Here is a 15,309-nt window from a genome sequence, read left to right as displayed (position 1 = left end):
TACGCACAGATAATTTAGGTAAAAAAATAAAGAAATTCGATTTTTAAATTTTCGGTTGAAAATGCAAGTTGTGCTTTTAATAGTCAGGGTTAAGGGTTTCTTCAAATCACCAACCCCCAAGTATGAGCAATGGTGATGATTGCCTTAATAAAACACTACTTTGGCGTTTAAATATAAAGTGTGATATGACACTAAGACCTACAGCATTTAGAGTAACAGCACAGCTAATTTTAGTAACCCTGAAAGACGTTTTGTTATGGAAGGAATTGATTTAGCCTTTGTAACTGTAGCAGTTCAACATTAACAGCATTCCAAATGGGCTTGTTAGAAATGTTCACATCTATGTCGACAATTTCAAGCTTTGCCATCGCGAGAAGCTTCCTTACCCAACAATGCAGGTACACAAAAATAACTTGTGCTGAACGCATAGCATCTGCGAAATGACTCAAATCAAGACAAGATGAGGGCCCTCTGATAGCGCAAATACAGGGAAATGTCAATGCAATGCTGACCTTATTTCCTAATGGGTGACAGAGTTTAGATTTGGTTGCGACAGTGAGTGATGTCAGATCTTCTGCTATGTTAACAGCAGCCAAGTAACCGGTGCTGCCAGATATATCTTTGTCAGCAGTGCTTGAGATTCTTCCCTTGAGTAAAAGCTAAAGCCGGACAAGTCGAGCTTGATTAATTTTCTGGATGTAAACTCCATGATGAAATTTCTGGACTCAAGCACCAATGAACCCACAACTCTCGATGTGTTGTCTTAGGAATTTTAATGGAATAATGCACCCAAAGATGAAAATTCTGTCATCGTTAACTCATTCTCATGTTGTTCCAAACCCATATGACTTAATTTCTTTCTATAACAAAAAGAGATATTTTCAAGAATGTTCATGCTGCTTTTTGCTATCAAAGCATATAGTGATCCCAGGTTGTCAAGCTCCCAAAAGGACAAAAAAGCCCCATAAAAGTACCACAAATGTACTCCAGAAGAATTGTGCACAATTTTCAAGTCTTCTGAAGTCATATGATAGCTATATGGGAGGAACAGACCTAAATATAAGTCGTTATTTACTAAAAATCCTCCCCTCTGCCATTACTCTCAAATTCCAATTACAGATCTGGGTGATTCTTACGAAACTCAATACAAAAAAAAATTTATAAATTATATTTTGCATAAATGAAGCAAACATTGAGGACTATTAAGATATTTTGCATTGTGACATTATTTTCAGGGAACTTAAGCACACTTTACCACCCAATTCTCATTACCGCAACAAGTCCAGATGTTTTCCTTTCACTATTCCCATTGTTTTCAATGATGATTCTCATTAGCACAACAGTCATTTATTTTATTTGCTCTATTACAGTAAAAAGGGCAACACCAAGGGAGTACTACTATAATGCATTAATATTTTACAATTACCCTTTAAGCTCGGATGGGCCCGTACATTACAATGCATATAAGCATTATGAACAAAACTGAACAAACGCTTTGAAATTAGATTTTTCAATTTTTGATAATTTATAAGAAAAAATTGCACTGCACATATTATTGTAATCGGTAAAAACATCAAACTGATCAAATAGTCATGTGTCATATGTTGTTGGAAAGCTCTCAAAGAGTATGATAGTGTTAAAAATATGTTGTTTTACTCACAGACAAAAATATAGCGAGTAATAGCTAAGTATATGTCTTTGACATACATGTTACATGTAAACTGGTGTTACTAATAAGCCGCATTTTCACCTATAACTTCACGAAAAATAAACAGAATATTAAATATCACATACCATTACTTCGAGGAGGCGATTATCTTTAAAACAAGCCAACACACAACATAATCGGATGCATAGATCATTATATAATCCACACGAAGCACAATGTGCACTCAGCACATAATGTGCTATCTGGGTAGAAACACGTTAGCTTTCCTGGATCAGATGACTTCATCAGAAACGATGTAGTACGGTGTCCAGCGTCATGGAACGCTACACCAATCATATCAGGATTCAGATCACTGCAACCAGAGGTGAAGGTCATCCAAATATGGGCAGAGAGGATCGTTCACTCTAATTACACATGGCCACCAGACGATGGTGCCAAGGCATGATACAGACTCAATAATGACTCTAATGACACAGAATGGAACTGAATGAGATCTCGTTACTCATACCTGCATGCTTTGGAGAGAGAGCATACCTTAATTATTATGTTTTATTTGTTTGGAGAGGCTTTTGGACACTGGGATAAATAAAATTTGTAACGCTATAACTTTTGATTGCTTTGTCGTATCAACACAAAATTTTACTCAGTAACAGGTGGCTTGATTGGGAACAAAACAAAAGCAGTTTTTCAGAGCCACTTATTCATACCCAGAGTTAGTCAAATCAGAAAAATAAGAAAAAAAAAATGTTTTTTGGCTCAAATTATTTTAATCTTTAATCTCGTAATCTACATAATTATATTTGAAAAGTTTTCTTTAAAATGAATCCAAACACTTGACCATCCTTGCTTTTTCTCAAGTTATAAGCCTTTAATTTTGGGTATGCCACTGAAACAGAAAATCTTTAAAAACACCGTCAAAGCTAAAATAATACATATTTTTTTCACATTCCAGTAATAAGAATATTAAAATTACCATATTTTTTAGTATTGCGATAATGAGAATTTAGTGTAAAATGTGCGTAACTGTCATGAAAATAATGTCACAAAATGTAGAAAAAAATATTAATGGCCCTTCATTTTCTATATGCAAAATATAATTTTCTATTTGTTCTTATAGGTCCAGGACATTTTCTTGACAACTTTTGTGAGGATCACCCACCTGCGTCTTCAAGCTTGGCACATCGCTATCAGTTATGAATCACTCAAGAATCAATGCTGTGTGACGTCAATAACTATGTGCTTTCTGTCCATTTTCAAGCTTGTATGGGAAAAAAACATGGCATTGAAAGACCTCCTATTTTGTTCCATGAAAGAATGTCAGACATACAGGTTTGGAATGACGTGAGGGTAAGAAAATAATTTGAAAATCACTTTTGGGTGGACTATTCCAGTAAAGGGGGACTTAGAAATACCCAAATGAATGATACCAAGTTACATATTACAATATTACAAATAAGGGCACTCCTGCAGCATTGCCAATTTAACTGCTAAACACAAAGTCAAAATACCTTGCACCGCCAAACTGGCCAGATGGATGGCCTGTTCAATTGAGCAAGGAATCTTCCCCTCCAGAACATCTTTCTTCAGCTGGAGATAATACTGATACCTGTTTGAAAAACAAGAAATGAATACGTGAATTCAAACAAGCACCTTTAGCACACAACTGATGCGATCATTTCCGACATGTTTTTTGTCATTCACCTGGTTATCTCTTGTTGTAACTGGGTAACAGACGACACATAGAACACCACTCCAAAGTAAACGGTCGGCTCCAGTCCATACTTGTCGAGCTGTTTCTTCAGCGGCTTCTCCAAATCAACCCATCTCGGCTGGTTTTGTTTGTTGTAGTACCAGAGACTGAAATATGTTATCTGGAGAATGAGCAGAATTTCATTAGTCACTCTTTTCACTTGTGAGAAACAACAGAGCATAACATGGAACATGCGGGCGTTAAACTTAAAATCACTTTTTCATAAGTTTGACCAAGAAGACATTATTGTCAGCTTACACGCCCCCCCCCCCACCCCCCAAATAAAACTGCTTGGAAAGGGGTAGTTGAAATTAAATTCCATGCAGTGAAACATGCTTTACTGCATCTAAAACTATTATAAACAACTATTTTCTGAAGAGACTACATTTAATATTTGCACTTTTAAAAGTTCACTTGTCACACCACAGGTAGGGCTGTGCAATATGGACAAAAAAAAAAAAACTGCTATTGCCATTGTGATTTTAATTGCAATTTTGGCAAATGTTTTTCCTTATTCACATATTTTACATTCTAAAACACGTTTCAGGAGGGAAAAATTGCCGTTGCATTAATAATAGATGATAGCGCTGGTTATTTCTTTGCGCCTTTTTGATTTTCTTTATTCACCTTCCTGATTTCTGTTCTGTTCGCTCACTGGTACCTTACTGGTGCACTGCATTCTGACTGGCGAGATCTCTTCAGTGTGCAAAAAATGTGCACCAATCAAAATGGCGAATTATACAATCACAGAATTCGGAGTAAAAATAAATAAAAATAAAATAGCAGCTTGCTGCGGTTTATAAAATGTTGCAATTTTATTGCGATTCCGATTAATTGCACGGCCTTAAACACAGGACAATTAAGACAAATTAAGGCAAAAAAGTTGTTAAAAATGAAATAAAGAAAAATTTTATAACAAAGAAATGATGACGAGTTTTAGCATCAAAAATATCCAGTATATAGTTTTGTTTATATATTCATATAACATTCATTTCTTCAACTTCGGGCAATTTTATGTCTTAAATGTTTTAAAACATTTTTTAAAACGAAGTTGTTTCAGCTTTTGTTGTTGTTGTTATACAAGTCACATTAGAACTGACTTTTTTGACTGAATTTTTGTTTACCATGCGTACTTTTCAAATGTCTTTTATGTATAGATTTGACTGTTTTAGTCTTGTCCCAGACCCAGATGTTCAATATTAAACTATGAAAATCCATTATAGAAAAATTCTTACATTTTTAACACTATAATTTAAAAAAGTGAAATTTGTGATATTTATTGTGTGAAAATTATTTCTATAAATTGTTCCAAAATTACATCTTTCCCGCAGTAGTGGCGATCTTTTTTAGGGATGGGTTAAGTATTGATACAGATTTACCGATTCGATTCCGATTTCAATTCATATGGGTATATTTCAGTTATAATGTCCCTTTTGCTTACATATTAAATAATAATAATGCTGTTAATTATACCTTCTAACTAGGTACAATATGAAAATATTCATTTGACTAATTATATTTTGTTAGTTTTTGGTCACATTTTAGCTTTTTTTTAAATGCACAAATCAATGTATTTAATTAATAAACATGATATTGTATTACACATTTTATATTTTGTAAAATTTGTATTGTTTTACTGCATAATTTGTACTATTTACAGGTATTTACATTGATTTGTTGAACACGTGCCAAAACCGGTACTGTCTCTTTAAGAAAACCCGGCATTTATGTAAATGTGTGCATATTAATGAGACTCGAATGGCTTTATCTTATCCATACTATGCATGATTACAGTTAAATGTTTATTTTTGTTTTTGATCAACAGATGACCGTAGAGAACAGAAAGGGTATTAAAAGAGACATTATTCAATAACAAATTGGTTGCGTGGATCTCGTCTTTGGACACACGGAACAACTTTTCCTCTTAAAACGCAGTTAAAGGATGTCACTGCTGAATACTCCACCACTATACTACACAATCACTTGTGGGTGAAATTTGAACATTTACCACCCAGTTGCCAAATATATACATTTTTAGACGCATTGCAAACGTGAGTGATTTCCCCTCATTGTAGTGGAGGGTTGCTTATAGAGTAAAATATCTATCCATGGCTTTTGAGAATCTATATCGACCAAATTTAAAAAAAACTATGAACCAAAAAAATCAAACATTTCCAAACAATTTAAGCCCTAAAACAAGCTTTTTCAAAAGTTAGTGTTCTTGTTAACCAAGGGGACAAGAGAGTCAATGAAGAGCATGCTTGAGATGAAATACGAGACAAAACAAAGAAAAATCAAGGGAAATATCACTTGTGAGCAGAATATTTTTACTGGACGTCATTTCCAACCAAGCTGTAATTTTGCCAAATTATGTAAAAATGTTGAAAATATTATTTAACTGTGTGTATTTAGGACACATCAAATGTTAGCTATGAAATTCGCCTTAGAAAGACAAAGGAGTCGGTCATTTTATAAAATTGAAAAAAAAAAAAAAAAAATAACATAAAAAAATAAATTTCTATCAGCATCATTTCCAGCACAGAATTCTATTAAACACATTAGAGGTTGACCTGCACTGTAAAAAATGTCTGTAATTTTAACGGTAAAAGACCGTTAAAAGTTAAAAAGTTAATTGGTAAATGGGCAGTTACCTTAAAATATACGGTAAAAAATTATAATATATTTAAAAAGACAATACATGTACTTTTACAATGTTGTAAAAAAAAAATTTACATGTAAAAAATATGATTTTCCCGTATAATTAACGGTAAAAATTTATATTATGTTTAACAAGAGAGTACATAGACTTTTTACAGTAAATTATTGTTAAAATTACGGTTAAAAAAAAAAAAATAATTCCCAGAATTCCCTGCATTACCCATCACATTTCATTATATTTTATGGGAATAGTTTTGTTTCTTCTTATTTTTAATATCACTTATCTACATTGGGGTGTTCTGTTTTATATTTAATGTAGTTTAGTTAAATTTATTGCATTATGTTAATTTCACGTTACCCTGATGTTGTTTAGTGTGAGTGACACTGAGCACTGTCTCTACATGTTTATTGGTCATTGCTCTTGGAAAGGCCACTACTGATGAACTTCATGTCATCACGTGCCCTTGTGTAAATACTACCGCGAGTAACAATGCATTATAAAGTTTATATCATTTAATAATATGAACGGTAATGCACTGTAAAATATACAGGGATCAAAATTACATCCCGTAAAGCATGAAGCGTCGTTACCGTATTTTTTTTTACAGTGAATTTCTGGCAACCGCAGCTGCCCGTTTTTTTACCGTAAATTTAACAGGATTTTTTTTACAGTGTATTTATCGGTTTTACTGATTAATCAGCGCTGATATTTGTGTTTTAAACTGTTGTTTGTTTTATTCCTCCGTGGCTGGCGCTGGAGGGTTCTACAGTATAATAGCGCCCTCTAGAGGTTAAATAAAAACAATCACTGACTCTTCGTGGAGTTTGTCATGTCACGTGACTAGGCAATGCAGAGACATGGATGCTTCAGCAGCAGATTTAAAACATTCACAGAGAAAAGCCAAGATTGTGTTTATAGTACACGTTATTACTACAGAAAGTCATGAAAAAATAAATGAATAAGACAACAAATATTTAACAGTAGGTGTTTTGATACTTCATTTAAATTTTTCAAATTTTTATTTTTTCCCTTTTTCACCCAATTCCCAATACGCTTTTAAGTCCTAGTGATTTGCCTCAGTCCAGGTGGCGGAGGACGAATCTCAGTTGCCTCCATGTCTGAGACCGTCAACCCGCGCATCTTATCACGTGGCTTATTGAGCGCACTGCCACGGAGACATAGCGCGTGTGGAGGCTTCACGCCATCCACCGCGGCATCCACGCTCAACTCACCACGCGCCCCACCGAGAACAAACCACGATATAGCAACTACGAGGAGGTTACCCCATGTGACTCTACCCTCCCTAGCAACCGGGCCAATTTGGTTGCTTAGGAGACCTGACTGGAGTCATTCAGCATGCCCTGGGATTCGAACTAGCGAACTCCAGGGGTGGTAGCCAGCGTCTTTTACTACTGAGCTACCCAGGCCCCCGATAATTCATTTGTTTAAAACGAATTGCTTCACTGGAGAACTGCATTGGCAAAACATGGAGAGGATGCTAACATTAGCTGTTCGTATGATTAGAACAATGTTACAGATCGAAGGATGGAAACTGCTTACCTTTCGTCTTAATTTGCCGTTTTGAATACAAAAACGAATTTACTTAATTTACTTATGAGTTTTTATTTTCGAGTGGTTGAGGGGCATCCAATTTGTTACAGTCAGGTTATAAACATGAGCGCTCTGAAGAGGTTTTGTTGCTCAGTAGATTAATAAGTAAATCATCAGTAGTAAATCATAACTTCATGTTAATGCCGACCTTATGTGAAAACGCTTTTGCTCGGCTGATCGCTTGCTTCAGAAGACAAACACAGTACACTGGGTGAATGCACGCGTACAGGAACAGTCCGTTTTACATTTGATATTTTTTTGACTATAAAGTTTACAAAACTTTTCTCTGTGACAAAATAAACGTCTGTCCAAGCTTCCTGCTTCCTTTCTATATCCGAAATGTAAATCATATAATCACGAGAGGGCACGTGGATATATAACAGGGCTGTCAAATGAAAATTCGACTTTTTTTGCTAAAACTGCGCATTCGAATTTTGGATGTGTGCCAAGCAGTGATGATGACTTCAGATCGATCGCATTCTTGTGCTAAAAAAGCGCTAGACACAGCGCAACAAATACAGTTTAACAGAAAGCAGGTGTCTCATCATGTTTTTTAAATTTCTTTTTTAATTAGACACATCATCTAATAAACAGCGCTTCAAAACGAGACGCTGAATAAACAAAAACAAAGCGAAACTAAGACGTGCGTCTAGCGCGCTTACATAGAAAAACAAATGGATGGTTGCAAAAGCGTTTGGTGTGAACAGCCCCTTACAGTTGGCGGAGGTCTTTGGCCGTTGCGTCTTGCTCATTTATAAGCGTTTCAGATTAAGCAATGAGTTTCTTTAAACACCTTGTCAGGATAGATGTTCAACTTGGAAATGTGTCTTGAGATCCTCACGTTCGGTTCCAGTCTGTTGTGTTTCATCTGACTGAACAACCCCAGACCTGTGCTCATAGTCTGAGCCACTTCACCACCGAGTTCAGCCAAATACCTCTGCTATCTGTGAATATTGCTACTCTACATACAACTGTAACGAATAAAAAACAATGTGCTATTTCGCTGTTATTACAGCTCGAGTCTGGGGTAGTATATACTGTGGCATCAGTGCAGGTGTAACACCATGTGAAATTTCTATTGAAGCGTTTACCCCCCCCGCCCCCATTCTACTTTTGACTTAACATTTGAAAATATGGACCGACTAAAATGTTTTATTTATTTTATGCACATTAGTTGAAAATGAAATGCTCTTTTTTAACAGCAAGGAATGTTCTTTGCAATAATATAACACGGTGATGTACGGTTTATGTATACAATGCGCCCTCGTGTGGACTAAAGAAAAAACGTCAATTTAAAAATCAGTTGACTTTAAAATTTGAATTTAATTCAAATTTTGAAAATATTTAAGGTCAAAATTCGAATTTAGTTTCTCTGCCCAATTAACAGCCCTAATACATAATAAATACAACACAATTCTAAAATTACTTGATTTTTATTTATTTGCTTTTCTCTCTCCCTTTCTTGTACATCATTCATATATAGTTTATACTAGAGTGGAAAGTTTTCATTCATACTAGCGGCCTGTATTCCCACTTAGTTATCGGTATCGGCAAAACACACTATCGGATGACGTCTAAAACACAGTTCAGAATTTGAAATGTACTAAAATGTTCATGACTTTCAGAAAAATATTAGTTCAAAAATTAGCCTAATTAAACTTTACTTTCTAGATGTCCATGGTCCTAAAAGTGCCCAACGTTTAAGAAACACCCATAACATGGTAACCTAAAAACCTGATCCTGAATTTAAAAAGGGCATTATATTTGTCAACTTCTTAAATAGCAATATAAATACATGTTTTACAATTGATTATGCTTTAGCTTATAAATAACTGCATTGTTCCAGCAAGCACACTTTTAGTACTCCCGATGATTGATCAGACTCTAGTAAAGTTGACTACACTTTTAACGAAAAGTCAACATTCCTTTAGGTCAAATGATCAAGTCAAGAGTTACTGTACAAGCAATTTTCCTTGTGGGTCTTTACATGTATTATGTTTCGAAAGAGGATTTCCACACGCTCTATTTTCATTTCATGTCTCTTAATAGCCTTTCTGTTATTTACAGTCAACAATATTAAATTGAATCACACATTGCACGGATGAGGTAAAAACAAATGTGTAACTTCTCTCTCGTTAATTTGTGCTGCGCTCATTCAACCGTAAACACTTCCTAGCGATGCTGCCAGTTCTCTTAAAGAGACAGTACCAATTTCAGCGCATGTTATACATATCAATGTAAACTCAATGTAAATCGTACGAGTGCATATAAACATATAAGTGCAAATAAAATGAAGTAATGTAGTAAGTGTAATAAATGTGTAAATTATAAATATTTAAAGGCACAATCATACATATGAAATAATTTAACAAATAGGCTCTTGCAGAATCTATTCAGGGGTTTGGTTAAAAAAAATGTGCATAGTAGTTTTGGTGTAGTTTATTATTTTTATAATATAATTATTACATAATTGTTATATGTGTAATTATATTTTCATTATTAGGCTCCAACCTTGTGAATATTTTGTTAAAAATGTGTATTTTAAACAGTGACAGCAGTCTGTATCATTATTAAATTTTTTAATTTATAATTTATAAAAAGTTATACAAATTTCATGACCATATAAGTTGATGTGAAATGTGAATATGAAATCAGTAAATTTTTAAGAAGCTAAAATGTGACGCTGACTACCACCCCTGGAGTCGCTAGTTCGAATCCCAGGGCGTGCTGAGTGACTCCAGCCAGGTCTCCTAAGCAACCAATTTGTCCCAGTTGCTAGGGAGGGTAGAGTCACATGGGGTAACCTCCTTGTGATCGCTATAATGTGGTTCGTTCTCGGTGGGGCGCGTGGTGAGTTGAGCGTGGATGCCGCGGTGGGTGGCGTGAAGCCTCCACACGCGCTATGTCTCCGTGGCAACGCGCTCAACAAGCCACATGATAAGATGCGTGGGTTGGCGGTCTCAGATGCCGAGGCAACCGAGATTCGTCCTCCGCCACCTGGACTGAGGCGAATCACTACGCCACCATGAGGACTTAGAGCGCATTGGGAATTGGGCATTCCAAATTGGGAGAAAATGCGGAAAAAATCAACAAAAAAAAGAAGCTAAAATGTGGTTAAAATGATGAAAAGCAAAATATATAATAACATTTACAATCTCGCGTACTATATTGCATGAAGTCATACATATAAATACTATATACATGTGAAGATGCCCCCTTCCTGGTTAGCTTAATATCTTTTTTCAGTTGCGTTACGCTTACATGTCATTAAAAGTCTGGCGAGTAAAAACTAAAATTTACTAGCCAATGGCGATTCTTTCTCCAACATGTCCGTAGAGGGTTGCTATCACATGATGTGTTTAAACTCTATGAACCTTGATAATTAGATGCTGATGGTGAGAAAATCTGATTTTGGCAGAAAATATTCCGACTGCATTCAAATGAACAGCACACAATCCAGGGTAGATTCTTGGCTCACAAGCGTTTAGGGGGTTTGACAGCATTTTGGTGGCAGTCCTAGAATAGCCCGAGACTCCAGACAGTGCCAGCGAGCTAAAATAAACATACGCCCATGGTGTGTTAAGGTGATTTCTACCAGATTAACGCATGCAGCGGAAAACAACGGCAGGCCTACCTCTCGTAACTCGAGTCTCTGAGCAACTGCTTCCAGGCATTCCTGGCCCGTACTCTCCACCGACAGTGTAAACTCCACATATTCACCATTCAGCAGCTGTATGCGGGTCACCAGGCAGCTCTTGCTGGAGACCGTGTATCTTCTGGTTCTCTTGAGTTTTAATCCGAATGGAAGGGGCATGTTTGACCGGTGCCTCGACCTTCCTCGAGTAGAATGATTTGATTCAGCTTTTCTTTATAGTTAATCCATCGAGAGGTGCAGGATTATACAGGGCTCCACCACACAAGCATACGCGTCCCTGGATGAAGACAAAACAGAAGCAAAATGGATAAGAAATGAAAATAAAACACACAAACATGTCACTCTTTTATCTTCCATTTATGATAAAAATCACTAACTCTTGGTAGAAATACAGACAAGAAAGGCCATTTTGAATACTTGTAATTAAAATAATGTAATGCACAAGCTGTCGGCCAGCAATCAGCTTGCTTTTCTTAAAAATAATTAAAACAGATCAATACTACAATTAATATTACTATGAATCAATGAGTCATAAAAAGCACAATAATTACAGAAAACATGAACAGTAAATATGCATCCATGCACCAGCTATGAGATCAGTCTAACTGGTTGTTTATTAAACTATGTAAAATCTTAATATTAATAATACATCAAAAATAAAAAATAAAAAAATCAACTAGCAATATTAGGTACTCTGGTACCAGTTAAAATACTGTATATTTGCAACACGGATGATAATCAGTGTTGGGCGTAATGCATTACTATGTAATTAATTACTGTAATTAAATTACTTTTTCAGTGAAAAAAGTAAAGTAAGGGATTACTCTTAATTTTTAAGTAATTTAATTACAGTTACTTCTGATGTAATTGCATTAAATACTGTATAGACTGCAGAACAATTCTATATAAAACAAAAGTGAATTTAAAATCGAAATGTAACGTCTAATGTTAAAATGTACATTTTTTAATTTAACGCCGCCCCTTTAAATTCTTTGGCCAGCTCATGAATAATTTATTTGATTTATTTGAAAGAATTAAAAGAACAGTTTCATGTCTATCCTTGTATTTTTCATCTGATCGAGGTTGATCAGGGTTTTAGAAAGTAATTAGTAATAAGTAATGCAATTACTTTTCAGACGGAGTAATTAGTACAGTAATCCAATTACACTGTAGAAGATGTAATTAGTAGTTTGTAATTAATTACTTTTATAGGGTAACTTACCCAACACGATTGATAGTATAACACATATTAATGCATATTTGATTTCTATGTTCATGGGTTATATTACGTAATATCACAACTATTTGAACGAGTAAATAAACTAATTGTAAAACCAAATACTGTAAATCAAAACAATAACACATATTGTTCAGGAGTGCGACTCGAAGTACACATTTAAATCACCCGAAACTGCAATAATAAGCATGTAAAAGTTAATGTACAACTCTTAAATCTATTTTCATTGTTAGAAATAGTCATTTGTTTTGCATTTATGAAATATAAACAAACACAAAACTGTCTTTTAGACTGACTTCTGAAGCAACAAGTGACCACAAACATCGCCCACACCCTAGCAGGAGTTATATATATGATTAAACAAGACGCTTAACTCTTTAAATATACATTTATAGGTAGATATAAATCAGATTTACGGAGATTAACGGGGTTTTGTTCATAAATAACATGTTAACGGCGCGCGCAGACTAACAATTCACAATCGCTTACCTGCTGGATTCTCCGATTTAGTGTGCATTTAATTTACAGCACTGGTGATTTGAAGCATAAATTATGGTTTAAGATGACAATAATCCAATATCTGGTGAAGTTGTTTTTTTCGGGATTGACGCATGTTTCAGGTTCGTCGGGTCACACTCCTGCCGCTGCGTCACTTCCGCTCGGAATTCCAGTGGAAAGGGGATCTGTATGGAGTTATAATTGTGCCACAATTCTGCGCGCCAAATAATATTTTGAGATCACAAAAAAATGTCTGCATGCGCAAGATGATATATTGAGAACGCAAAAAGCAAACTGTCAGAATTCTGAGCAAATTCACATTCAAATAAACTTTATTCAAGCGCAAAATTGATTTTCATTTGCTCAAAATGAATTTATCTTTGCAAGAAGATACATCGCTTTACAAAACTGAGTTCAAGCACGTGCAAAATAACTCAAAATATCATCTTGCGCATGCAGAAAATTTTTGATGCGCTAAAATATCATCTTGCGTGTGCAAAATAACTTTTAGTGTGCTCAAAATATCATCTTGCGTGTGCAGAAAAAAAATTTTGGCACTCAAAATATCATCTTGCATGTGCAGGACATTTGTTTGCACTCAAAATATCATCTTGCGTGTGCAAAATAACTTTTTGTGCACTCAAAATTTAATCTTGCACACGCAGAACATTTTTGTGTGCTCAAAATATAATCTTACGCACTCAAAATATAATCTTGCATATGCAGAAAAAAAATTTCACACTCAAAATATCATCTTGCGTGTGCAAAATAACCTTTTGTGCGCTCAAAATTTCATCTTGCATGCGCAGAAAATTTTTGTGCGCTCAAAATATAATCTTGCACATGCAAAAAAAAATTTGTGTGCTCAAAATATCATCCTGCGTGTGCAGAAAGTTTTTTTGGCACTCAAAATATCATCTTGCGTGTGCAGGACTTTTGTTTGCACTCAAAATATCATCTTGCGTGTGCAAAAGAACTTTTTGCGCACTCAAAATTTCATCTTGCACGTGCAGGACATTTTTTTCGCACTCAAAATATCATCTTGTGTGTGCAAAATAACATTTTCTGCACTCAAAATTTCATCTTGCACACGCAAAACATTTTTTGTGCGCTCAAAATATAATTTTGCACATGCAGAAAAAAATTTTGCACTCAAAATATCATCTTGAGTGTGCAAAATAACTTTTTGTGCACTCAAAATTTCATCTTGCACGCGCAGAATTTTTTTTTGTATGCTTAAAATATCACCTTGAACATGCAGAAAATGTCTTGTGTGCTCAAAATATCATCTTGCATGTGCAAAATAACTTTTTGTGTGCTTAAAATATCACCTTGTGCATGCCAAAACATTTTTTTGCACTCAACATATATTGTGTGTGCAAAAAAACTTTTTGTGTGCTCAAAATATCACCTTGCGCATGCGGAACTTTTTTTTTGGAACTCAACATATCATCTTGCGCGTGCAGAAAATTATTTGTGCGCTCAAAATATCATCTTGTGCATGCAGAATTTTTTTTGTGTGCTCAAAATATCTTGCGCATGCAGAATTTTTTGTGTGCAAAAAAACTTTTCGAGAGCTCAAAATATAATCTTGTGTGTGCAAGATAACTTTTTGTGCGTTCAAAATTCCACCTTGCATGCACAGAACATTTTTGTGCACTCAAAATATAATTTTGCCCGCGCAGAATTGTGGCACATATATGACTCCATATATCTGGAGGATATCCATGCGCGGGTCTATTTTCTCTCACAATCATGAGGGCCAGGCGCTTATTTTCAGTTTCATCAGAGTCATGAGACCTGAATTTTGACGCAGAGTGAAGACTAACGAAAGTCTTATGTTTGAAGAAGCAAAACATGACAATTTTTTTGACTGCAGGTCTAAATTACACTAATAAAATGAACAATTGTGCTGCGCGCGCATGACGTCAGCGGTCTGGAATGTGTGGAATGAGAGCAGCTGTGATGTGAATATACTGTAGATCTGCACTTTACCACAGTAAAAGGGTGTTCACTTTAAGAATTGGGGATTTGTGTGTCTCTATTATGTCATAATATGCTTTAATATTTTTTTTGCATTAAAATAAAACTAGTTAGGGAGTATTTAGATGAAGTTCCAGAACACAGTGCATTGTAAATTTATAGGAGTATTCTTTGTTCAATACAAGTTAAGCTCAATCGACAGCATTTGAGGCATAATGTTGATAACCACAAAAATGCATTTCGACTC

General features: G+C 35.1%; 1 protein-coding gene across 2 annotated transcripts in view; it reads right to left on the bottom strand.

Annotated features, from left to right (window-relative positions):
* LOC127455165 (tyrosine-protein phosphatase non-receptor type 21-like) overlaps window positions 1-13,226 on the bottom strand; it is a 45,899-nt gene extending 32,673 nt beyond the window's left edge. For both annotated transcript variants that reach the window (XM_051722810.1, XM_051722811.1), the window contains exons 1-4: window positions 13,071-13,226; window positions 11,324-11,621; window positions 3,371-3,540; window positions 3,178-3,275 (exon numbers count right to left, since the gene is read on the bottom strand). In XM_051722810.1, the coding sequence (XP_051578770.1) occupies window positions 3,178-3,275; window positions 3,371-3,540; window positions 11,324-11,503 (448 nt within the window). In that variant the 5' untranslated portion in view covers window positions 11,504-11,621; window positions 13,071-13,226. The remainder of the gene's footprint in view (window positions 1-3,177; window positions 3,276-3,370; window positions 3,541-11,323; window positions 11,622-13,070) is intronic.
* Window positions 13,227-15,309: the final 2,083 nt, after the last annotated feature.

The sequence above is a fragment of the Myxocyprinus asiaticus genome, chromosome 17, assembly GCF_019703515.2.
Source record: "Myxocyprinus asiaticus isolate MX2 ecotype Aquarium Trade chromosome 17, UBuf_Myxa_2, whole genome shotgun sequence".
NCBI classification, from domain to species: Eukaryota; Metazoa; Chordata; class Actinopteri; order Cypriniformes; family Catostomidae; genus Myxocyprinus; species Myxocyprinus asiaticus.
Note: the sequence above shows the minus strand (reverse complement) of the source record. Positions and strands in the feature narration are given on the sequence as shown.